The sequence below is a fragment of the Lytechinus variegatus genome, chromosome 4 (genome assembly GCF_018143015.1).
Source record: "Lytechinus variegatus isolate NC3 chromosome 4, Lvar_3.0, whole genome shotgun sequence".
Classification (NCBI taxonomy): Eukaryota; Metazoa; Echinodermata; class Echinoidea; order Temnopleuroida; family Toxopneustidae; genus Lytechinus; species Lytechinus variegatus.
This window is the reverse complement of record NC_054743.1, coordinates 54,333,700-54,361,194: the sequence shown is the minus strand read 5'-3', so window position 1 is coordinate 54,361,194 and position 27,495 is coordinate 54,333,700. Positions and strand designations below refer to the sequence as shown.

The following is a 27,495-nucleotide window of genomic DNA, read 5'->3' as shown; positions in this document are numbered from 1 at the left end:
TAAAACAAAAGGGACAATTTAATTATTAAATTGATATCTTAGTATTAATGCATAACGAGTGTGCAGAATCTGATGATATTATGGCCTGAACACTGAACATTTCAAGCACCTTTTTATTCATGAATAGGATGCATCATTAATTACTTGATATATTTTAAACCATTCGTGCGAGCGCAAATCGCGAGCCGAAATATTTGATAAACTGTCATGAAAAGGGGATTTTAAGTAGTTTGTTATATAATCAATATTGAGACATACATAACCCGCCAATCAAAAATGCAAGCATAGCAGCGCTAGCTGATGCGTTTTGACAATCTTACAACAATCATATAAAGTATCAAAAGTTTATGTATCTTATAATCTTGCTCAAATTTTATATACTCCAAATATACTTTCAAAAGAAACAGAATGCATGTAAACGGTGTATATAAAAAGAATATAAGATACTAAAGATAAATATACTGTAAAAATATACTTTATTGTCAGTGTCTTTATAAAGAACTTATCGTCCAAAATAATGCTCTTAAGTTCGCATCATTTTGGACGATAAGTTCTTATCTCTCTCTTTCATACAATACTAGTGAAACATGAATTCCAAGGTCCCATGTATCTTGTATACATCCACTATTTCAAGATGTAACAATAAATGTAAATGATAGCAATGCGGTTTAGGCGTGAGTAAATCCATGTAATAGTTTCAGTGGAATTCGTTAAAAAAAAAATAAAACGTGATTGCCCACTGTAGGTTGGTAACGAAAAGGTGTCGTATCATCAACTGTATATAGCTGTCTTTTACGCATTACTACATGAAACAAAAATATAGGAACGATATAAACCATAGAGGCCCCCCTCCCCAGATCGAGTAATAATTTGGCGCCCCAAGTTCGAACATCATTTTAACATCCCCTCGAACATTTCGGCGCCCTCCTAGTTCGAATATCAATTCGGCGCCCCTATATGTAGGTCCAACATCAATTTGGCGCCCCTAGTTCGAATATCAATTCGCCCCCCCCCCCCCCAGCTCGAGTATCAATTTGGCGCCCCAGTTCCAACATCAACTTGGCGCCCCTATATACGTCCAACATGTATTCATCCCCCCCCCCCCCGTTCAAACATCAATTCTGCCCCCAGTTCGAACAACATTTTGACATTCCTTCGAACATCATTTCAGCGCCCTTTTTGTTCGAACATCATTTCTTTCCTCCTCTTCCTCTTTTTTTTCTTCTCGTCCTTCCCCTCTTCCTCTCCCCTTTTCTTCTCTTCTTTCTCCCTCATTCTCTTTCTTTTTTCTTCTCTTTTTCCTCCCTCCTCCTCTCCCTCCTTTTTTCCCCTCTTCCTCTTTTCCCTCTCCCTTTTCTTCTCTTCCTTTTCCCTTTTCTTCCCCCTTCTCTCTCGTTTTTCCTCTTCTTTCTTCCCTCTTCCTCTCTTTCTTTTTTTTCCTTTTCCTCTCTCTTCCCCCCTCTTCCTCTTTTTTTTCTCCCTCCCCCTCCCTTTCTCTTCCTTCCCCCTCTTCCCCTTTTTTCACTTTCTTTCCCCTCTTTTTTCTTTCCTTCTTCTATTCTTTCCCTCTCTTTTTTTTCTTCTCTTCTTTCCTCCCTCTCCCTCCCCCTTTCTTTTCTTCTCTTCCTCATTTTCTTTCCTCTTTTTCCTCTTTCTTTTTCTTCTCTTCCTTTCCCCTCTTTCCCTCTCTCTCTTTTTCCTTTCCCTCTCTTTTCCTTTCTATTCCTTTCCCCTTTTCCTCTCTCTTTTCCTTCCCTTCCTTCCCCCTCTTCCCTTTTTCTTTTCTTTCCCCCTTTCCTCCCTCTTTCCCCCTCCTCTTTTCCCCCTCTTCTCTCTCTCTTTTCGTTTTTTCTTTCCCTCCTTTTCCTCTCTGTTTTTCTTCCTTTCTTCTTTTCTTTCCCCTCTTCTCTTTTTTTTCTTTCTTTCCCTCTCTCTTTTTTGGGCCGAGAGGGGGGGGGGGGGGGGAGAGCAAGGCCCCCTCGCCCCCCATGGATCCGCGCCTGCACTCTTTTAGTCTCTGACTTTCGGGGCTCACAATTTGTGGAAAAAGATGTATGTTGCAGATACATTATTTTGCCATAAACTAGTCTATGAAGTTTGTGGCTCAGCGATTATGGTAAAAAGATGCATGTTGCAGATGCACCCTTTTGCCATATTTCACGAAGCTGGGTGCGCTCACTCATTTGATGGCAGAAAAGTGGAACTAACAGATACACCTTTTTATCGAAAAACATTGCGCTCTACTGCGGCATTTTTGGAGTGTATCTGTAAGATACATCCTTCTACCATCAAACGAGTTGGCAAATTTGAAAAAAAGTACTGCAGATAGCCCATGCTATCTTGAAAAGGAAAACACCTGTAATTATGAGAGTAAGATAAATGAAAAGAGCTCCCTGAACCCCCCCCCCCCCTAATGTCAAAACCTGAAAAAGTCAACATTTTCAGATACATCGTTTTGCCATGTGACGGCTGCACTCTCGTTATTTTTGAACAAGAATTCATAAAAAAATGAGAGAAATATTGTGAAGAGACTTGCCCGATATTTACGCCGCCATCTTGCTTCCTACTGAGTATTGTTCTTCGTCAACGTTACCCGACACACGTGTCTATGAGAAGGAAGACCTGGCTTCGTATGAGAGTAACCTTACGTTAAAAAATGATTTTTACTCTCTAGAAGCCGCCTGGCTACTCTCACCCACGTTATGCGACGCAAGCGTCCGTATCGTGGGTGAAGAACAATAGAAAACAAGATGGCGGTGTAAACATCGGGCAAGTCTCTTTTTTTCATGATATTTTTGTCATTTTTAAAATGAATTCTTGTCTAAAAATAAAATCCATAGCATAGAAATGTCGGAAATGAAGTATCCCAGGTACATTATTTAGGGCTAGATCTTTTAGAGAGAAAGTAGAAATCTCAGGGGCGAAAGTTTCAGGTTTTGGCTGCCTACACGCACATGTATACGATAGAAGCCCTGGCTTCGTATGAGAGTAAGTTACGTTAGTAAATGAATTTTACTGTCTAGAAGCCTCCTGGCTAGACTGGATTAGCATAACATCGGTTAATTAACAAATTTGGGGGCAAATTCAATAATGTGAAAGTTCTTACTAGTTTTTAAATAATTATCTTAATTAGATATACTGAAAAATATGTCTACAACTCAAAATAGTTTGTGTGTACAGAATTCAGATAAAATTATTTACGTCTATAACTTAAAAACTGGTTTCTGCATTCTGATTTGATAACTTGTCTGTACTCTGTAGTAATAAATCTAATAATCCTAAAACCCCATTTTTACAATGCATTTCATTAATGGCTCTTTGAAATTACTCTGATTATTTATGTCTGTCCTTAATGTGCCTGTCCCTTACAGAAAAAAAGCTGATGTACTAAAGAAAGAGAAGGAGTTCCTAAACACCGCAACCAGAGTAGATGAGGCTATGGATGAGTCTGATGCCACAGATGAGGACATGGATGATGAGGCTTCAACCTCAAAAAAAGATGTGAGAAAGAGGGTACATTGAAACTTTACATTCAACTTAAATTTTTAAGATGTGCATGGATCAGGAAATTTTGAAGCATACTAGCCAGGAAATTTAGTCCAAAGTGATAAGTGTTTACCTGAAGCAGGCCAGACTTTATTCTGTGATTTGCAAAAAAATGACTTCTACATAACTTTGATATCGCTGCCAGTGGTGATTCAAAAAATTACTCTTAAATTTCTACTTGAAAAAAAAATTGATGGAATTGGAAAGTATTGGTGGTACTACTTCAATAAAAGAAAATTCTTTAGAAAAACTAAAAATAATGATACACTTATGAATTTTGTCTGGATTCCTAGTCTAGATACAGAATTGCATTGGATTTGCACATGACCGCGTACCCAGGTGTCACAAATTTGAACTCAGAAGATATGCGAGACTTAAATGTGAGTGGCGCGGCGCGGTCACCCCAAAAAATCGCAGCTGAATGGTTTTGAAAAATGTTGAGCAGGGGGGGGGGGCTAAATTGAATTTCAATTTTCAAAATTCTAATCATATTCCATATGTGTTCATATTTTATTTCCATTTTTTTGTTGCAGATTGGGAAAGCTGACAGATCTGCTATGGCAGAGCTTCTAAAGAAGAAAAAGACTGAAGACCAGCGGAACCATGATGGTCAGTTTAAAAGTTTATTATTTACGGCAAGATTCTGTGGCCAATTAAATGGAAAACCATGACCAGAAAACAAAATATCATATGTCAAGAAAGAGTATCTTCTCCAGAGCATTGCATTCATGCTTTTGGTGCAAATAGAATTTTACATCACAACAAAGAATACCTCTTAATTATCCAAGGTTAAACATATACCACATAAAAATGGTATCTAAAATTACGATGGAGTAGATGCTCTTTCAGGACATACATCTATATGAGAGTTATGTTTTCCGGACATGCTTTTTCATTGAATTGGTGATTTTTTTTTATGTTAAAGTTTCTTTCTGACTTTCTTGGTATATGATTGTAGGATATTGGCACTCTAAACGGATGAATTCCATTGCTAGCCCTGGCATATCGACATTCACAAATAACACTGTCTCACACACAGATTTGCATTATGGTAAATTCTAGTACAAGGGGCTATGAAATGATGTGTCTGATGATATATCCACCGCAAAAATAAAAAAATCACTTTCAATTTTTGAGAAAATGACATTTTGGGCAATAAATATCGTCTGTGATATCATAAAATCATATTTAAATATTTAAATGTAAATAGGAAGATGCTCTGTAATTTCTCATATTACCAAGCTTGTCAATAATTTCAAGGCGGAGGGTTAGGGTGAATCTCCCTGAAATAGAAACTACAAAATAAGTTTTTGACGTGGAAACAAAAACAAACGAACAGAAAACGGAGGAAAAGGACACCGACTTTGATTTGAATCTACGTAACCATAGAAAACATTTTAATGTTTTAACCCTATCTAGGCCGGGGTATTTTGGGAGTTCATATGGCCGGGGGGGGGGGGGCCTCCCAGGCCCCCCCTAAGATCTCGGCCGTCGACCGCGCGATAGTGCCGAAAATTGGCATGCGATTTGCCTGGGACATAATGTACAAGATCGTATAGTAATTTATTTCATGCGAATTGCTGTTACGTGATTATGCTAATTTATGCGTAATTAGTATGCGAAATCATACTTTTTCCTCTAACTCCTTAAATAAAGCTCCAATTGTACTAATTCTTGGTATAGAAACTCTTTGTGCTGTTCTTAGCAAGTGTACATGGAAAAAATTGCAATATCAAATCATTTTCTTATGTATTATATTGTTTTTTGCAATTTCTTATGTATTTCTCTGTTTTTTGACCTTTCGTTTTTCATTGTTTTTTTCAATGAAATTTGTTGGGGACTCTTCTGTGATCATAACAGGACCAGCCCTGTCGAATTCACTACCACAGGAGCTGAATAACTCAAACTCTGCAACATCCTTTAAGGGCAACCTAAAATCGCTTTTGTTCACCAGCAGGTACTAGGTTTGTAGGTTTGAAGACAGTAAATTTCCTCATTTTTAAATTTGCCCTTTTTTGTACTTAGTTCTCTTTACTTATATGTCTTACTCTCTTAAGCGCCTTGAGCATTTAATCAAAATGGAAAAGACGCTATATAAATTATATGTATTATTATTATTATTATTATTATAAAAAGTATAGAATAATTACATTTAGACCAGCAAGACTAAAATTAATCATGCATTTATGAATTTTGGTTGAAAACACAATTTGCATTGACTTTGTACACGAAATCACGTTTTTGAGCAATTTTTGGTCTGACATGCTGTGGAGCCGTGATATGTGCAAACGCCGGGATATGTGCAAACAACGGTATATGTGCAAAATTTCGCCGGGATTTGTGCAAACAACGGAATTTGTGCAAACGCCACGCCGGGAAATGTGCAAATCTGTCAAAATTTATCAACGGCATCTGTGCAAACGTGACGACGGGATATGTGCAAATGAACAATTTTCACGGGAAAAGTGCAAACCTCCGGGATATGTGCAAATCACTGCATTTATCCATATAAAGGCTATTTCTAATGAAATGTTTCATAAAATTACTAATAAAAATGAGAATCATGCCTGCATAAGGGAGAAGCTATAGACCAATTTCACGGCCGGTTTATGTATTTGGCCCTCTATCGGCGACGCCATTGCTGCGGTGGGCAAGTGCGCTGACCGCGATTGGCTCTGTGTACAAATTCAATGAAAGATTACAGATAAGCTCTGATATTGTGTCATTAACTTCATCATAAATCAATAAAATAAAGCATGGACACCTGGGTAGACGATGTAAGACAATGGCCATATCTGACCGATGAAGGTGTGTTGAATTTTTGCACTTTGGCTACTTTTTCCCCTTAGTTTTGTCAGTAAAAGTGAGTTGATGATGACCAAGATAGTAAGAGGGGAGAGGGGAATAGTGAGAAGGGGGGGGGGTAGTGAGAGAGAGAGAGAGGGGTGGGGGCTAGCGAGAGAGTGTGTGAGAGAGAGGGAGAGGGGGATAATGTAATACAGAGAAGGGGATAGTGAGAGGGAGAGAGAGAGAGAGGGATAGTGTGAGATAGAGAGGGAGAGAGATAGAGAGGGAGAGAGGGACTGATATTTCCATCTAAGCATGATCACATAAATCCCCCTCCCTCCCCCTCCCCCACAAAAACCACCACCACCACATTTTATGCAGGCCTGTAAGGATCCAAGAGGAGGGGGCAAGACAAGAGAATAAAACAGAGAGGAAGCTAGGAGAAAGGAGGAAGGGGAAGAGAGGGTCACTGGCGACGCATTCCTTCATCACGGCCTGGTATGGAAACCTATGCAGGGAGTACGGCTTCACACACAAACGGGCTTCATGAGTCCAAGGCGAGTGAATTTCACATTCACTTTGCTTACAATCCTGAAGCTTTCTCCAATTGTTGTGGCAATTGAACACAGCACAGCTGCGACCTGAACTTCTCCGATTAATGCTCATTGTGAATCTTACAAGAAATCTGCTCAATTGGTCCAAAATAAAAAAAAAATCGAACGAATGTACCAAATACCCTATTGACTTGTGTACTATAAAAGTTGATTCGCCCACCGCAGCATGGCGACCAGTCTGCTGCCCTCTCACGTTGTGAAATTGGTCTATACAGTGGCATCGGCAATGAAAAGCTATTCAGAGAGGCAGGGGGGGGAACTGTTGCACCCACAAATGTAATAACGCCCACAAATGTAATAACACTTTACCCACAAATGTAATAATTTTTGATAGCCCACAAATGTAATAATGACTTTACCCACAAATGTTATAAATTTGAAGGGCTTTTAGGCAAATCCGTTCTTAACTAAAATCCTATAGTAATGCGTTCATATAGCACACACGTGCAAAGTATCTTTTCCTGACCTGGTTATTTAACAAATTATAATATAAATCTAAAGTCTTTATTCCAGACCCGGTTGTTTAAAAAATAACAATATATGTCCAAAGTCTTTTTTCCAGACCCGGATGTTTCAAAAATTATAATATAAGTCCAAAGTCGTTTTTCCAGACCCGGTTGTTTAAAAAATCATAATATATGTCCAAAGTCTTTTTTCCAGACCCGGTTGTTTCAAAAATTCCTAATATAAGTCCAAAGTCTTTTTTCCAGACCCGATTGTTTAAAAAATAATAATATAAGCCCAAAGTCTTTGAGACCTGGTTGTTGAAAAAATAATAATTTAAGTCCAAAGTCTTTTCTCCAGACCCGGTTGTTTAGAAGATTATAATATAAATCCAAAGTCTTTATTCCAGACCCGGTTGTTTCAAAAATAATATATGTCCAAAGTCTTTTTTCCAGACCCGGTTGTTTCAAAAATTATAATATATGTCCAAAGTCTTTTTTCCAGACCCGATTGTTTAAAAAATAATAATATAAGCCCAAAGTCTTTATTTGAGACCCGATTGTTTAAAAAATAATAATATAAGTCCAAAGTCTTTTCTCCAGACCCGGTTGTTTAGAAGATTATAATATAAATCCAAAGTCTTTATTCCAGACTCGGTTGTTTCAAATATTATAATATAGTCCAAAGTCTTTCCTCCAGACCCGGTTGTTTAAAAAATTATAAGGTAAATCCAAAGTCTTTATTCCTAACCCGATTGTTTAAAAAATTATAATATAAGTCCAAAGTCTTTTTTTCCAGACCCCGTTATTTCAAATATTATGATATAAGTCCAAACTAAGATACGATAATGATGTTCCAGTGGAATAAACATAAGAATCAAGCTTAGTCTTCTCTCCAGACCCAGTTAATTAAAACTGGTGGAATCAATGTCTTTGTTGTTGTTTTGAATTATACGGAATGTATTGTGAATATATTCGCCATGAGTAAATTGAGAATCAAGCATAGTCTTTTCTCCAGACCCGGTTATTTAAAACTAGAAACTGAAACCCTCTAGTAATGCCTTCATATAGCACAAAAGTCCAAAGTCTCGTTTCCAGACCCAGTAGTTTCAAGAAATTATAATATAAGTCCAAAGTTTTTTTTCAAGACCCGGTAATTTTCAAAAATTATAATATAAGTCAAAACTTAGATACCATAATGATATTCCAGTGGGGAAAAAACAAAATCGAGCTTAGCCTTTTCTCCAAACCCTGTTAATCAAAAATTGTAAATAACAAAACAACAACAACAAAAACTGTATAAAGACTCCATAATCTTATTAATGCTGGATAATGACTCAGTCATTTGTTTGTCAAAATAACGCTAATAGTAAAATTAGAAATAACTCCAAATCTAAGACCAAGCAATCCTTGAACCTAAGAACCTCTTTTAAACAGAAGTTTAGAACGTTGTCTTTATTCCAGACCTAATCATTATGTACAAAAATTACGAAAAAGAATCTTCTAACATAAGACCCTATCACATTCTTTTGGAATAACACAAGTTTTAAAACGTTCTCTTTCCTCCAGACCAGGTCATATAAAAATGAATTAAAAAAGAAAATCAAATCTAAAACCAATTTTCAAAAGTTACACCCACTAAAAAAATATGTCTTTACCCCACACCCAGTTTTTTTTATATAATAATACTAAGACCCCTCCACAACATTGTAATTATGCATGGATATAGCAAACGTCCTTTCTCCAGACTTTGTTATTATTATTTTTTTTTAATAGTTTTTACCCATATTCTAAAACGAATACCCAATAATCTATCTACTGTGGAATAACATGGAGATCGATTGTAGACTTTTCTCCAGACACAATTATTTCATGAATAAAAAACCCAATAAAACCCAACCCCCAACAGCGAATCTAAGAACAAACAATCTTCCAAATTAAGACCAAGTAGAAAAGCACATGTTTAGAGCGTTGTCTCTTTTACAGACCCAGTCATTAAGAAATTAATTTAAACATTCTTAAAAACATTAGACTTTGTCATATTCTTATTCCTGTTGAATAACATGGATATTATGCTTAGACTTCTTTATAAGATAAAAAATATATAAAAAAACAAAGCTAAGACCATTTTTTAAAATTAAACCCAGTTAAAATGCTTGGGTTTAGAGAGTTGTCTCTACCCCACACCCAGTTCTCTTAAAAATACAAATTAAGCAAAAGAGTAATCAGGAAAATTTAGACACCAGCCTCTCCCAAACTATAAAAAAACTGTGATAACGCATACCACAAAAACGACAAATTAACAAAAGGCGTAAATATTCAGATCTGAATGGTACGCGCCTTAAAAACCCAAAATAACAACGTTATTCTACATTAATGATATTGGGGCGTCTTTGTTAATATTGTTTGTCTGTTTTTATCCTTTCTAATAATTTCCTATTTTGAAATAACATGGTCTAGAGCAAAGACTACACCATATTTAAAGACGTTTGTCCCCTGGAAAGATCAAACCTTAAGATGTTGATGGACCTGAATCCATCGACAGGACAGCCTAACCCCGTAACTCTGGTACGGGTGTGGGAGGGGGCTCCTCTTTCTATGCCTGTCTCTCTTTCAGTCATTTAAAATCATTTTTCCCTATCTTATCACTTCTTGATCACATAAATCCTCTCTCTCTGTCTCTCTCTTTACTTTACGGGTCAATATAACCCCAGAAAATATATCTTAGGCCTCTGAGATTATTGGAATTGTAACTAATAAAAAAATGCTGAATATATTACAAATGGTGCTTGCCCACTGAAAATTTAAAGTACCGAAGAACTTGTTAAAACGTTATCCCCTATTGTTATAATCATTTTCTTTTATATAATATCCCATAGATCGTCGGTCAACAACCTTATCGTTTTTGGGAAGTAATCCTCATATTGTGTGCTGATATCTTATTCCTCAGCTTTTTGTTTATATTTTAAGGTTTTGTTTTTTTCATAGAAAAAAAAAGGAATGAATATATAAGAAATAATAATGCTAAAAAGATGTAATAAAAGTAACACTAATTAAAATTGTTACCCTGCTTCTCATACAGTGGGTGGCAAAAATAGTCAATCATGACTTATTGCCAAATGAAAACATGGAATGGAATGGTTATTCCCTCTTAATCAAATGTTTTTCTTTTATATAATATATCATAGATCGTTGATCAACAACCTTATCGTTTTCGGGAAGTAATCCCCCTATTGGTTACTGATATCTTATTTATCAGTGTTTTTCATATGTATTAAAAGTTCTGTTATTTGTGTTTTTTCATAGAAAAAAGGAAGGAATATACAAGAAATTATTTTTTTATGGTTTGCAGGGTCGTTCTTTTGTTGTTATTGTTGTGTTTTAATGATTTCTATAACTGGGTCTGACAAAAAGACTACGCTATATTTTCATATCTGAATGACATTCATATCTGAATGACACGCGCCTCAAAACCCAAGCTAACAACAACAACGTTATTTAGCATAAATAGGATCATGGGTCTTTGTTTTTTTTTTTAATTAAGTTTTTGAAATAACTGGGTCTGGAAAAAAGACTTTGGACTTATATTATGATATTTGAATTAAGTGGATATGGAAAAAGATTTCGCATTTTTGTGCAATATAGATGCATTACTATAGGGTTTCAGCTTTTAGTTACCGGGTCTGGAGCAAAGACTATGCTTGATTCTAAATTTACTATTAGCGGCTGAAGAAAAAACTAAGCTCGATTCTCATTTTTATTCCACTGGAATATCATTATTGCATCTTAGTTTGGACTTCAATTACAATTTTTTAAATAACCGGGTCTGGAAAAAAGACTTTAGAATTATATCATAATTCTTTAAACAACAAGGTATGGAAAAAAGAAGTTTGGATTTATATCATTATTTTTTAAACAACCGGGTCTGGAAAAAGAGACTTTGGGTTTATATTATTATTTTTGAAACAACCGGGTCTGGAATAAAGACTTTGGATTTATATTATAATTTGTTAAATAACCGGGTCAGGAAAAGAGACTTTGCACTTGTGTGCTATATGAACGCATTACTATAGGATTTTAGTTAAGAACGGATTTGCCAAAAAGCCCTTCAAATTCATAACATTTGTGGGAATTATTACATTTGTGGGCGATCAAAAATTATTACATTTGTGGGTAAAGTGTTATTACATTTGTGGGCGTTATTACAAGGTGGGTGCAACAGTCCCCCCCCCCTGCCTCTCTGAATAGCTTTTCATTGCCGATGTCACTGTATAGCTTCTCCTTTATGCAGGCATGTTTCTCATTTTTTAACAGTAATTTTATGAAACATTTCATTAGAAATAGCCTTTATATGGATAAATGCAGTGATTTGCACATATCCCGGAGGTTTGCACTTTTCCCGTGAAAATTGTTCATTTGCACATATCCCGTCGTCACGTTTGCACAGATGCCGTTGATAAATTTTGATAGATTTGCACATTTCCCGGCGTGGCGTTTGCACAAATTCCGTTTGCACAAATCCCGGCGAAATTTTGCACATATACCGTTGTTTGCACATATCCCGGCGTTTGCACATATCACGGCTCCACACATGCACTTACATAATGTTGCGTAATTTCGGAATCACGTACCCGGGTGACGAAAATTGATCTAAAAGTTGCGCAAGACTTGAATGTAAAAAGACAGCGAGCGGCGCGGTCAAAAAAATTCGCGCGGCGAAAATATCGCACAATTTGTTGAGGGGGGGGCCTCCGAGGCGCCCCCCGGCCTAGATAGGGTTAAGTAAGTGATTGATCTTCCCTGACAAGTGTATTGTCATTTTACATTTACAACGATGCTGTCTGTCACCATTACAATTTCTTCCAGAGCGGCGGACCAATGAAATTAGAAATTCACAGAGTCAAAGGCTTAGACAATCAACCAGTTTAAGAAATTAATTTCCTTTAAGTCATTTCCTTGTCATTTCATAAGATATTTTCAATCAAGTAGGACTATAGAAATAAAATTACCGAGCCTGAAATCTTGATTTTCTTGCTTTAACTTATCTGCCCCTAATATCATAATCCTGTTTCATGGGCATGCATGTTTTTTTGTTATGTTTGTGACTCTTACCTACTCCACTGCGGCTGAGTAACCAACAGTCACAAACAGACGGAACTTGACTTGGCTTTAATTAATATTTATAAATGATGTAGAGTCTGATAAAAGTTTGAGACTTTGAGCCAGTTTTTGTTTCCTTTCATTTTCTTATATTCAGCACACACAACAAGCAAATTTCCCTGCACTTCAACGGGCCAAGTACGTGCACGTATGGGCCAGAAGCTGAAAGATGTCCGTGCATCACTGATCATCATGCATGAGTTTCCGGGTCACATGATTAAGATCAAGATCATTTAGGGTCAATGAACTTTGACCATGCTGGGGCATCTGCATTGAAATCTTAACCAAGGTTTATGGAATGTCCTAACTTAGGAAGTATATGGACCTAGTTCATGAAACTTGAACATAAGGGTAACCAAGTATCACTGATCATCCTTCATGAGTTTCCAGGTCACATGATTAAGGTCAAAGGTCACTTAGGGTCAATGAACTGTGACCATGCTTGAGATATTTTTTTAAATGTCATAACTTTGAAAGTTTATGGATCTGGTTCATGAAACTTGGATATAAGGGTAATCAAGTATCATTGATAGTCTTGCACTAGTTTTTAGTCAAATGATTAAGGTTAAATGTCATTTAGCGTCAAAGAACTTTGACTATGTTGGGAGTAATTTTAGAAATGTCTTCATAACTTTGAAAGTAAACTTGAACATTAGGGTAATCAAGTATCACTGTTTTTTATTCAAAGTCAGCATTGCTGCTATATTGAATTGCGTAACGCAGGCGAGACTGTCAGAGGCGTTCCACTTTTTTTTTTCAAGTAATCTTTTCTTTTAAGGTTAAACAGGTTATTTTAGTTCGGTATTTTCATCACTTGTAACCTTGCAAGTCTTGTTTCGAATGAAGATACTTGCATTTGAATGAAGAACACCCTCAACGATAAATTTGTCAGAATATAGTGTTATAGACTCATAAATGTTAGATACCTTAAAGGGGTACTCCAGGCTGAAAATAATCATATAAAAATAAAATCCACCGAGCAAAACGCTGAAAATCTAATAGCAAATAGCGAAGTTATAGAATTTCAAGCTTAGCAATATTTTGTGAAAATAGTCATATGCAAGTCATCATGAATGTGTAATTGGTAAAGTAATGATGTCATGTCCCCACCTTCCTTTTTCTTATTTTATTTAACCCTAACTCTCCCGGGGGGGGGGGCCATAATGGCCCCCCCTCAACAATTTTCGCGATGTATCTGCTGCGCGAATTTTTTTCACCTCCCAGCTCACTGACTTTACATTCAAGTCTCGCGCAAATTTTGAGACCAAAGTTGTGACGCCCGGGTACGTGGTTACGACATTACGCAACATTATGCAAGTGCATGTCAGACTCAAAATTGCTCATAAACGTGATTTCATGTACAAATCCAATGCAAATTGCGTATTTAGCCAAAATTCATTAATGTATCATTATTTCTACTTTTACTGATTAAACTTAATTAATTTTGCCTTGTTTATTATCAGAATTATGTCTGGAACAATTTCCATTGAAAAAACAATAAAAAACAAAAAGTAAAAAAACACAGAAATACATAAGAAATTCATAAAACAATAAAATACATAAGAAATTTATTTCCAAACCAAAGTTTTTTTTAAATTACGATGTTAGGAATGCTACAAAGAAAATTTTTACCAAAAAATAGCATTCTAGGAGCTTCATTTAGTGAATTAGAGCAAAAAGTATGATTTATGCATAAATTAGCATAATTCATATAAAATAAAATCTCATTATTTTGGAAAATTTTACCATACAGCCTTGTAGATTACATCGCACACTACCAGCGTGCAAATTTTTGCGTCGCTTGCGCGATCGGCGGCCGAGATCATAAGGGTTAATAAAATCATGATCATTTCATATTTTCCTACATGTGTACATGACATGTCTCCCTTGTAACAAAATTAGTTGGCACGATGATTTTCTTACAAACTAAATCAGTTGTCAATCCAATTTTTTTTTATTATATTTGGTGACAAAATTTGACTAAACATATTTTTTTGAAATAAAATACAAAATATTACGTGGGAATTGCTTATTCATGAAGACATGCATAGCACTGTTTTGCCGTAGTAATGCAAAAGTTAAAAATGTAATGACTTTGTCATCCTTGTCAGATTTTGATGAAATTTTCAATATTTTATTTGTCTCATTTTACTTTATTTGTTATAATTGTATTATTTCAGCCTGGAACACCCTGTTAATATGTTTCCATTTAAGAAATATTTCATACCAGGCTTGTTCTCCCAAACAAGCCTGGAATTTCATTCCACAACCAGGAATTTCATTCCACAACCAGGGTTGGCGCGATTTAAACGGTGTGTTTTAAAACATGTTTTAAAACGCGTTTTAAAACACCCGTTTTTTTTTTACAAAAATAACGGTGTTTTAAAACACCGCATAGACTTGTGTGTTATACATTTGCATGGATGTGATTTTTTTTATACTATTATTTCTGAAGTGGTGTATTTTTTTTCTTCTAACTAAAACTCTTTTTCAACACCACTCCTCTTTCTCTTTCCCCCTTTATTCATTCTTTCTCAATTGCTTTGTCGTGTTCCTCTTCCATATTAAGAATATGCTCATTTTTTGGACAGGTAAAGAAACACTATTAAAATAAGCTAAAATACATGTACATGTACAGAAATGGAAGTGTTACACAAGCACAATAATATTTTACAAATTCTGTAAACCTGACATCATACTCTTGAGGTACACACAAAAGTTGGTATAACTTTGCACTTCATAAAGATGAAGAAAAGTACTTTCAACAGTATAAGATAATCAGCTAGCGAACCGTAACTCTAACAATTCCAGGGGAGCTTAATGGCCCCCTAAAAATGTAAAATCCATAAACATGACAGGGCCATGCCATATCGTTCAAAACTATTTTTGGGATGTATGCATGGGTATGCAGTTACACCACAAGTGCATATTAACAGATCCTGAATTGCTTAAAAATTGATTTCATGTATAATCCCAATGTGAGTTCTTGCCAAAATTTGTCTGTATCATTATTTTTACTTGTTAATGATTGGAAAATTGTCAAAAATTTCTATTAGTAATAAAAAAGTTTTAAAAATCCGTACATAAACATAAAAATGTATTAAAAAAAAACATTACCAGTAACATAAATAGACTGGGCTATTTCGTTTCCTAAGAAGACTGAGAGGGGGGGGGGCCTATGATCTGGGCCGTCGATTGCGGGATCACAACAAAAATTGGCATATGCATTACCCATGGCATAATCTAAAACAAACTATAAATCACATTTTGCATAAATCTCATTGCTAATTTATGCATAATATCAAAAGTTTGCTCTTATTAACTAAACAATGCCCCTGAAATTATCATTTTTGGTTTACAGGCTCTTTATAGGAATCTGATCAAATGTTCTTTTAAAAAAAATTCAACATCACATTTTTTTCTGATGTATTTTATTGTTTTTTCAATGGAAATAGTCAGGGACTATATTTTGACCATAAACAAGGTGAAATTAATTGATTTTAATCAATAAAATGAAAAATAATAGCATATTTATGAATTATGGCTAAAAAGACTATTGATTTAGATTTGTACACAAATTCACGTTTTGAGCATTTTGGGGTCTGCATGCACTTACAAAATGTTGCGTAATTTCAGAACCGCATACCAGGGGGTTGCAATTTTGGTCTCAAAAGTTGCGTGAGAATCGAAAAAGGAAAGTTTGTGACGCGGTAAAAAAAACTGAGCAGTGGATGTATCACGAAAAATGACAGGGGGGGGGGGCTGAATGAGCCTGTCCCAGTCTTATTAGGGTTAAATAAACATTCTATAGGCCTACTGATTGTTTTTAAATATATTTGATCATAATTCTTGAATTATGAAAAAAATGTAGTTCAAGGGCTTTATTTATAGATTTGAATTGAATTTGTATTTCATGCACTAAAATTGGTATAAGTGATTAAATTGAAACTGCCGGCCCCAAACAGGGTCAGATAGCTGGCACGGTCTTTGAGCTCTGCTGCGTTAATGGAAACAAATTTAGACCTAAAACGAATTCAGTTTGAAAAGTTATCATGTATCGGTACTGAAAATGTTTTCGTACATAGGAATTAATAATTTCATCCTATAAACGCGCTGTTTTAACTACCATTATAATGGAAGCGTCACGGTAGTCCCATACGTACGCATACGTGCTGTTTTGACCACGTATTCAGCGTTCACGGGACACGGCTTTTGACTATGGTGGACTATGTGGTATATGTCATAGTGTGGTGGACTATGTGGTATATGTCATAGCGTGGTGGTGAATGCCACAGTGTAAAGGACTATGTGGTTATAAACATGTGGTACACAGTGTGTTTAATGTGTGTTTCGGACTATGTGGTGACTGTGTGGCAATATATTTAACACGCGTGTTACACACTGTGAACACACTGTGGTTCATACGTTGGTAATACTGTGTTTGTTCCTTAAGGGAAGGGCCACTCTTAAGTCCTAATAATCTTATCCAGCTCTCATTCACTCACTCATATCTGTCTCGCATAACTAAAATATTTCAGACTTGTTTACCATCATGTCCACAATGTGTTTTATTGTGTATCCAACAAAATATCATGGTGTATACGGAGTATAAATTTGGCTCCTTTCTTGTCAAAAGGAAGATACATGGTTTAAATCTACTCTTCACTTTTAATATATTTATACATTGAAAAGTTCATGCAAAACAATTATTGAATTTCATTACAAAACCTTGGGAGTGAGTCACCACATACGATACATTACTACAAGAAAAGTGGTGTCGACACTAAGAAAAAAACCTAAAATTGATATGATGATGAATTACATTTACTTTTGTGTACGTGTAAATCTGCACAGAGAAATATATCCTGGCATCCAGTAGACCAGTCTGACATTTTTTCAACACTGCTGATGTACATAAAACAGGCTCAGCTTCACAAGAAAAGGTCGGTTTTGTTTTTGAAATTTTCAATTCTTTTCACATTAAATACTACTGTACAGAAGTTGTAAACAATATTATATCAAATGTGATTTTTAATTTGTATTCCTACTCCCCAGTTTTACACAACCATCCATCAAAAAGCAATACAATCTACTTGGATTACATACATGTAAGAATCATTTTCACCTGGTACACCACTGAAATATTGATTTCAAATATACTGACTACTATATCAAAGATCATATACATACACATTTTGTCAATTTAACATAAGCTGTCCATCTCACTTCCTGAACCAAATAGATGAATACTAAAATATTGATTTCAAACATACTGACTACTATATCAAAGATCATATAATTCCACATTTTGTCAATTTAACATAAGCTGTCCATCTCACTTCCTGAACCAAATGAATGAATACTATGGATCACTAAAAATGCAACACTTGCATCTCACTGTCCCTGCCATTGTAATCATGACTCACAAGTACTTTACCTGTCCCTGATTTTTTTTTACGAGAATGGGATTCAATCGTCAACACATGACTAACTGTTGGTTACTGTCATTTGATGTTTGGGTCACTTCTTGAAACCTTCGTTTTAAACACTAAATAAAGGCTCTAAACAAAAATCAATCATTTCTTCCATAAATTTGACAACAAAAATATGTAATTACGAACACAACAATCTCCATATTTCCTTGGTGTGATATAAGGAAATATTCAAACAAATATAAATACAAAAATTTCATGCCTTAAATACAGACATTTGGTTGATATGGCTTCCTAAACACAACCTTTAATCTTGTTTCATCATTGCAGCATTTAACAATTGTCCCCCACTCATGGTTTCACAATTCATTAATTTCTCAACCTTTCTTTTCCCTGTTCCTGAGTCCTTCACATATTACTGGTTGGTTCTGCAGATGACATATCGTATTGGCAACACATGCTCACGTCCTGCAAACTGATGGTGTCACTTTATCAATGTAAGAGCGAAGACATCTCTTGGGGGCTTCTTCATCTGGCGAGTCTTCAACTTCTGGAATAACAGCCAGTCTTGATGTGCTCGTTGCAGCCTCTGAAAATTACACAAATCATATTCATTATTATGAATGTCCACATACATACAAATATATGATTTGCAAGATGTGATTTTTTTTCCTTTACTAATTTGTAAAATAATCAATTACAAATGATATACATTGTAACCTATTGCATTACAAATTAGAAATATCTACACACAAAAAAGCTCATTTAGGTTAATAATTTATGGTTACAGAATTACTAAGCAAAGATAGGTCGATCAATGAAAGGCAATAAACTTGATTTTGGAAAATACAGTACCAACTTATAATTACCCCTTTATGTGAGTATGACTATTTTCAATGTGATTTGGTTCTTGGTTTTCCACTTAGAACACAATTGCAAAATTACCGGGTATTTTTTTTTAGTTGAGAAAACATAAATAAAATTAGTATATTTTACCTTTTTGCCTTTTATTCCTCCGAATGGCTCGGTTGATCTCAGTAACATTGCAAAATTGGCGGTAGCATTCAGCATGATATCCTGGAGTGCCTCATTTTCTCCTGAGGTTAGAAAAAATAATAAATGTAAATTACATTTTAAAAAATATCTAAAAATACTATGGGCATCATCCTAAAGTACATAGAAAGTATTATTTTTATACATCTGAAAAACAGTGTAGAGGTCACATGAATCAATTAAATTCACACAAAAATACTAACAATATTGAAAATATGAATCACAAAAATCAATGAAAATTAAACTACACGAAAGTCTGCTACATGATGAAATGATTGATACATTTGAAATAAGGCATTTAAGGTGTTGGATTATATTGTTCAAAGTTTCAAATTAGAGAGTCAAAAGGGGCCTAAGCTTTCGATCCTAGCAGAATCTTCGTCGGAGGCAAAATGACAGTCATTTTGCCTCCGACGAAGATTCTGCTAGGATCGAAAGCTTAGGCCCCTTTTGACTCTCTAATTTACTCCATTGGCTCTTTTTTTTAGAAAAACAGTTTTCAGCAGCTTCTTTTTGCCAAAGTTTCAAATGTCGGTAAGGGATCTGGTTGGTAGTCAATTATTAATAGATTTGACTATTCCTAACAATAATATAGTCATACTGTCTAGGTACCATTATTATATGGTTCACTAATAATTCAAAACAATAAAAAAGGATTAATTATGAAACTCATTAAACTTTAAGACAAAGGTGGAATACTTGAAAAATTAATTTTTAACTCTAAATTTTAAAAGTCCCAAATACTGTTTTTTTATTTAAAAAATGAACTTTATTACATGGTCTTGATCTAACTGTTGGCAAACCCGGAGAATAGGGGACCGGAACGCGCACGCATGCCATTCGTACTGTGCAGAGATCGGCAGAGACAGCCGAAAGTCAGGGTATGTGACAAGTCCATAATCAAGTTCAAAATTACTTTAAAATATGTTTTAATCAGGTAATTATGTTCTAATATATAACATTGTCCTCTCCGCTTTCAAATGTGTGAGTACGTGGTGAAAATCATTTTGATTTTTGCCAGAAATGTTCTCGTACTCACAAATGTTTCAATGAATCTTGTGCAGATCGTCCCCCTCGCCGCCAAATCCGCCGCTGCCACCAGCTGCATTTGTTTGCACACAACTGAGTATGTGTGCGCGTTCCGGTCCCTAAGATTTGCCTCACTTTGTGTATATGAGTTTTGTCAGACGTGTATCAATCAGATATGATTATTTACGTCTGGACCGACCTTTAACGTCACCATCCGAAAGACGTGACCAGGGCTCGAACTTCGAACCTCTGCATCAATTTGTAACTTTACCACAGCTTGGATTACAGGCGCAAGCCAAAACGCCCACTGTTGTTTATTACATTGTACATGGTTGGGAACAGTGGTGGAATATTTATCATTTCATGTTGGTTGCTTACACTACTTTAAGACTTAAGTACTTACAGTTACACTGTAATTGTAAACACACTCAACATTTCATTAATAAAAATGATACCAATATTAAAAATTATAGGGTTCTATACTAAAAAAGTTAGTCGAGATCTAGGTACGTACCTCCCACTTCTTTCAGCGTCATCATCGACATGCCTCAGTCGTATTCCGTCTGGCAGCTCTGCAGCTGCATCTGCCGGTGCCTCTGCCGCTAATACACTGTCCCACTCATAGCGGTCTGCGTTGTGTGCTATTAGCTATTTTGCTTTCGGGCGTTTTTTTTATTTCCTTCCAAAGATTAGCACATTCTTTGAATTTTTTGAAGGATTTTTCGGCAAGAGGAATAACCCTGCTGTGGGTTGCAATGACGTGCATACAGCAAAATCCAGATGATGTCCCTTCTGATTCATCGGCAGATGCACTACTACTAGCATCAGCATCTGACGACGACGTGAATGTCGCCATGTTTTCTAGAGTCGCTTCTTTGAAACGCGTTATCTGATATGTCTGATTGGCTGTTCCTTACGGGAGAATCTGATGCGTTTATGAAAGGACAACTATGATTGGATAATTTTATCGAGGTTCTTGTCGAAATTATTGAGCTTTTTTTCCATTTTTTTTTAAATGGTGGGGTTCTGAGATTGCCGAGTTATATGATATGTTTTTAAACATGTTCTTGGACAATAATATTTTAAAATTTAGTAGTTACTCGATGTGGGTCATGAAAGTTAAGAATTATGACCAATGGCCGACGGTCTAATTTGAAGTGTATTTTTAAGGTTTTTAAGTTTTTATAAATTGATTTTTTCATTTAATTTCAAGAATTGCAAGTGGTTTATTGAATACAATACCACCAATGAAACCTAATTGTTGAAAAAAAGTCATATTACTCTATAATGAACAGGAATAAGAGGTGTTTTACTTGAATACCCTAAACGTATTTGAAAGAATCAAATAAGAATAACAAGAAAAACAATTGAGTATAGATATGTACAATGTCGCCACAAATGAGGCATCACAGCCCCATTAGACAAATTAATGGCAACAGAATGAGGAGAATCAATTAAAATCAGAACTTGTATGGTTTGCTTGTAAGTGCTACTTTTTTACATGTAAAAACCTCCTAACACATATTACCTTTGTAGTTGATGCCATCGACGATGCTGTTGAGTAGAAGTCATCATGATACTGAAAACGGAGTGTGAGGTTCTTCAGATGATTCATCTTACAGATAAACAGAGCGAGATCACGTGATGCAGACGGACGTTCACTGAGATTCTCTCTGAGATCAAGAATCTCAATCTGATATAATAGTAACATAAAGATGGAATCAAGGTTACTGTACATTAATTCGTACACAGAAATGGGGATATAAAAATCAAATCTAGCATGAATATTATTCACGAAACAACACACCAATCTATTATGGCTGCAATCATGGTAATAAACATTGTTATCATAGTCATGAAAATAAAAAATCTTAATGGAAATCGCGTTTTGCATATCTGCTTACATTCCACACTCCATATTTTTGAAAGTATCGGCCCGATTATTAATTGAAAATACACAATAAAAACTTAAGGTGAAATATTTTAGGTTTTGATAAAAAGCCGTATGAGGAGCATGAACAAAAATCAGAACTTGCATGATTTGCTTGTAAGTGCTACTTTTTTACATGTAAAAACCTCCTAACATAAATACCTTTGTAGTTGATGCCATCGACGATGATGTTGAGTAGAAGTCATCATGATACCAACCGTCGAGTTTGAGGTTCTTCAGATGATTCATCTTACAGATGAACTGAGCGAGATCACGGGATGCAGACGGACGTATATTGAGATAATCATAGTGATGAAGAATCTCAATCTGATAGAATGGTTGAATAAAGATGGAATCAAGGTTACTGTACATTAATTCGTACACAGAAATGGGAGTATTAGCATCAAATTGATCATGAAAATTATCCACTAAACAACACACCAATCTAGCTAGTATGGCTGTAATCATGGTAATACAAAATGATATCATAACAGAAAATCGTAATGGAAATCGTGTTTTGCATATACCACACTCAGTTTTTTTTTAAGTATCGGCCCGACTGTAAATAAACAATAAAAACTTAAGGTGAAATATATAGTCCTTTTAGTCAGATGAAACGAATGTTTGGTTATAGCACAATTACTTGGTGGGTTTATGAGTAACTAACATTTAAAATGTTTTTAAAAAGTTTTCAAGTTTTGGTAAATAAATCTATTCATTTAATTTCAAGGACTGCAAGTGGTTTATTGAAAACATTAACACCAGTGAAACCAAAATATGATTTGATATTTTAACTGCTGAATAAAACTATCATAATAACTATATTGAATTCGAATAACGTAAGAAACAATGAATAATAAGGTTGGATTTTAAGTACTAATAATTTACATGTAGAGCATTGTTGCCCAGTGTATTAGTCTTGAAACAAAGGTTCGTGTGTTCGATTCATAGCCATGGCGTAATTTCCTTCAGCAAGCAATTTATCCACGTTGTGTTGCACCCAACCAAAGTGAGGAACATTAATGGACACATGGCAGAATGAATTTTCTCAAAAGCACTGAGTGCTGAAAGGCAGCTTTAGCTAAAGTCGAGTAATAATGAAGCAATATTGACTGGCCTCGGGGCGATACGACATATATCGCCTAAACTAGATTTATATCGCCTGAGTCGCAGACGAGGGTGATATCAATTTAGTGAGTGCGATATATCCTTTTGCCCCCAGGCCAGTCAATATTGCTATTATTAACCAAATCAGGCATCCAAAGCAAAAATCATTAAAATCTAGATATATTAATTTTTTAGAATGAGAATCTAGTTTATCATGTTGAGCATACTGGACCTCTGAACTTTACCATTGTGACGTAATTGAAATGCCGCGTCCCTGGCCTGGGGACGCAGTATCCAGCGTTGTCTTAACTTGATTACCATCATGACGTATAGCACTGCGCCGTTCAAGGACGCGTGCAGAAACGCGTAGAATACCCGGATATTAGCGCTGCTTTTTATTGCCCGCTACATTACGACTCATTTTCTCATTGGGCCCGTAAAAAAACAATTGGAATTGTATTGACCGGCAATTTGATCCCAGTCTTAAGCAGGCATCAATGCTTCAAAGTTGCCCTGCTTAGATGTCTGATCCGATTAATAATTAAGCAATATTGACTGGCCTCGGGGGAATACGACATATATCGCCCAAACTAGATTTATATCGCCCGAGTCGCAGACGAGGGTGATATCAATATAGCGAGGGCGATATATGTCCTCGGATTAGTTTATGTCTTTATAGATGGCGCTATATCAATGCCTATCATTTTTTTTATAATTATGTTGACGGGTTCTGTGCTCAAGATGCTTGTTCCATTTAGAGTATAACTCTAAAGATCTTCAGTTCGCACGGCCTGAAAAATAATACATCAAAAACATACTGAAATTAATGATTGCAAAACTACAGATTATTGTTAATGTTGGACGAGTCTATCAACTTAAGCAACTTCAGTTCTGGATGTGTTTATCATATTTTGTTTTATTACACAGAAATAAATCATACTGGCAAATTAATATAACCTTTAAAAAAATAAAAGTTTTGACTGAACAGTAAACGCAAATTTTACTTATTGGGCCATTGTCTGAGGTACATTCATTTATAATACAAATCCTTATGCAAAAGATTATTAGACAACATCATAATTTCATAAGATACGAATGCATATACATGTAAAGTTTCAATGAAACAAATGCAAAGAAACGAACCAGAGAGAAAAAAACGAAATTTGTTTTGATTTTCCATGCTCATGAACAACACAAATGAAACGAGCTTTTTACCCTAAACAAGTGCTGGTTCATATGGGTAATGTAGAGAATGCGCTAAAACAAATATTTTTTTCTCATCGTTTTTATTATTATTATTGTTTTTTTAGCACTAATCAAACATTTCCTGTTTTTTACATAATAAATGACTGGACTAATGTTTGTCATTTCGAATATTGTAAGCATCTTGATGGCTATATAATAATTTTCAAATGACAATTGCCTTTGTCATGAACCTTGCAATATGCAACTAGATTTATTTTTTTCAAAACACACACAAAAAAGAAAGCTTTAAATCAAGATTATCATGATTAAAACGAAACCAAGGCTATCATGAATATATGCTTATCCCTAGCCGCTTCAATATTTAGAAGGTAAAAATAGATTTGAAGGGGTAAAAATATATACCTGTGCAGATGATGCTAAAGATTATTTGAACGTAATATTTTAGACATTATGTACATTACTAGATGGATGCGTCTGATGTTGTTTGTTCTATAATCGTTTGTTTCTATTTTATACGTAATTGTCAACAGGGGAAAAGAGTAACAAGTAATTGTCTTCAATTATTCAAGAAGGAAAATGTAAAGTACAGTGCGTCACCGAAAAGAGGGACACCGGAATCAAATGTAATTTTTGCCATTAGAATCATAAATTTTCCTCCTAAAATGAATGGAAAGATAATTATGCTTAAACTCTTTTATTTGATATTCACCTCAACATTTCTATAACGCATGCATGACTGAGTAAAAACAATGGAAAATGGTGCTACCAATCTAATTTGCACGAGAAAATTTGCAATTCTGAGTGAGTTTTTCTGGCTTTTATTGCTATCTGTTTGGATAAAAAGTCATACATCAATCAGCCATCTCTTCTTCCATATGAGACCCAAAGCGTAAAATATGATTGACGCAAAGTTAAGAAATGGTTGGATGAAAACATGCTTGATTCTACCCATTCGACGGATGGTTGGAAACAACAAGCACCCCCCGCACGCACACACACAAAACCGCAGACAATAAGACCAGTTCGTAGTTACTTCATGGACAATTTTGGTCAAATGACCTTTCATTTCTTTCATCATGATAGGGAAATTTCAAAGCAAGGTATTGCGTAAGCTTGTCTTACATAGCAGGATGAAGAAATTAGATAGACCAGGTGACTAGAATAGCACACAAATGAACACATAATGAAGGCATTTCTTGCATCCCTTCTTTGAATGCATATCTTAGCATGTTGCACAATGTACTTTGCAAACTGTGAAATACTAGTCGTTCGTGGAAGCATTGTTGTTTTTTGTGGATGTAAATGAAAACGACAATTTAAAAGAATATATGAATAACCAAGACATCAAAGTTCGTGCTTATCTCGTTAGATTTTAAAGAACCATGTCACTTTAGTACAAATAACCTTCCTCTGATCATGCGTAGAATCTTTTGATCATGCGCAGAAAGGAACTACGAACTGGCTTATAGGCTAACGTTGAATGATTCTCGGGCTAAGGGAAGGAAAGCCCTTTATTGTTGCGGGCTGGGGTATGTCACTCTAAGATGGCGAAATTAAGATTATCATGATTGATTAAGGGATTGACTTAATTTCTTCTGCTTCTCTTTCTATTCAAACACAAACTCAAGTGAAATATAAAGGACATAAAAGAAAAGGGAATCCACTTTGAAGCAATGTCTGCTCATTTCGGTTTACTGGAATAAATAACGGATTATAATGAAATAATAATATAGCGGGATGGAAAATAGAGATTTGTTTGTTTGGGTAAAGAAGTTCGTTCGCCTTCTTCCATTGTTTACATTCCTTAAAGGTGTTGATTTCGTTTGCTAGTTTTTCTGGGCCAGGCTAGCGATTGGAATGTGGAAGTGAAAGAGGGCAAACTGACTGGGTTGCTAGGCGTTCAGGGCTAATAGAAGTCCATTGGAACTTCAGTTATTTTACTACTTTGCTTCTTATTCATGTTCTTCGGCTCGCTTGCATTCTTCAGTGATTAGAGAGAGAGCGAGAATGTGAACAGGTGTGGAAGCAAGGAGTGAATTCCTTGGTGGAAGTGAGCTGTGAGTGGGAGTGGCTGAAGTGACAAGAGTCGCAAAAGAGGATTAATTGACTGAGAGAGCAGTTGGGGGAGTGGTTAAGAGAGTTACGTAAGTTGGAAGAATAATGGAAAGCCGAAGAACTTGAATTTGGAATCGGAGTACACAATAATTAAGTTCCGTTTTATATACTTACATTATAGGCGGATTAATTTCGCGCATTACACCAAAAGTGATAGGGTCGACTTGGGGAAAGGTTTTTTTCGCCACGCGGTGTTTGACCAAAAAGGGGATAAAAAGGGAGTGATTAGTTGCCAAGGGGCAGTTTTTCGTTCCCGATTTGTTTTGCCGCCGTAGGCCATGTCGGTTTAATTTTTGTCTGTCGTCGGTCGTCCAGCCCAGAGATGCGACATATATTATTATCCAGCATGTAATTTGACTTTGATTTAGAATAAAACCTGATACACAACTTAACTTCATCGAACTTGTCATTCTTTGACTCCCGTCTTTTTTTTGTACGTGGGCAGCGCAAGACGGTGGGCGGCCACCGGCCGTCTTGCAAAGCTGTGCCGCTACAAAATTGGTAGTACGGATGGGGTCGACCGTCATCTTCAGCATGTTCGGGGAACGTTTTAGTCCTTCAGTCTGGTTTTACGCATAAACACAATGTTTATCGGACATTGATATAAATTCAACAAGGAGAGCTTCACTTCATGTCACCGGTTCCGGCTTATTTTTTGTTCGAGGATGTGAATTGATATTATTTTAACTTTAACGTTGGAGAGAGAAATTCAGCTGCAGGGGTTGGATTGAGCCCCCACATCGCCCGGGTTTTCGACGTTGGGACCTTACATGTGCCGTTGAGCTCAGGAGAAAGAACCCTTCGTCCTGGGACTCACGCGTGGCTGCATTGTAGCGAGGAGTCGAGGGACCTGTGAAAACCACTGCAAATAGACCTGACGGGGTAGCATAGCTGGTTTCCACTAAAACCCTCCGGATTAGTTGGTACCGACGAAGTCTGGTGATTTCACATTACACTGCGGTGAGAGGAGTCGTTTAACTGCGCGAGAATCGTCTTGGAAGGGGCTGTAAAGGAACTCAGCAGGGCGATTGCTTTTCCTTTGGTCGTCTCATGAGGATGGATTGAGGTTAGGT

At 35.9% G+C, this 27,495-nt stretch overlaps 1 protein-coding gene and 1 long non-coding RNA gene across 2 annotated transcripts; one reads left to right on the top strand and one right to left on the bottom strand.

The window, feature by feature from the left end:
* Positions 1–3,474: 3,474 nt before the first annotated feature.
* LOC121412749 lies at positions 3,475–12,842 on the top strand. The gene is made up of 3 exons (XR_005969662.1): positions 3,475–3,513; positions 4,080–4,155; positions 12,648–12,842. It is a non-coding gene; the product is annotated as an uncharacterized LOC121412749 (long non-coding RNA).
* Positions 12,843–20,977: 8,135 nt separating this feature from the next.
* On the bottom strand, positions 20,978–22,371 carry LOC121413068. Its single transcript, XM_041605828.1, has 3 exons — positions 22,157–22,371; positions 21,593–21,757; positions 20,978–20,989 (listed from the first exon to the last, which is right to left on the bottom strand). Exons 1-3 carry the CDS (start codon positions 22,364–22,366, stop codon positions 20,978–20,980), a joined length of 387 nt encoding a protein of 128 aa, XP_041461762.1. The 5' UTR covers positions 22,367–22,371.
* Between the last annotated feature and the right edge of the window lie 5,124 nt (positions 22,372–27,495).

What these genes read in the sequence shown, in the direction of transcription:
- LOC121413068 (XM_041605828.1), bottom strand. Translation starts at nt 22,366, where the DNA reads ATGTACAGTAACCTTGATTCCATCTTTATTCAACCATTCTATCAGATT. An exon ending in CGATGGCATCAACTACAAAG is followed by an intron (nt 21,758 to 22,156) that starts GTATTTATGTTA and finishes CTATTATATCAG; the next exon opens with ATTGAGATTCTTGATCTCAG.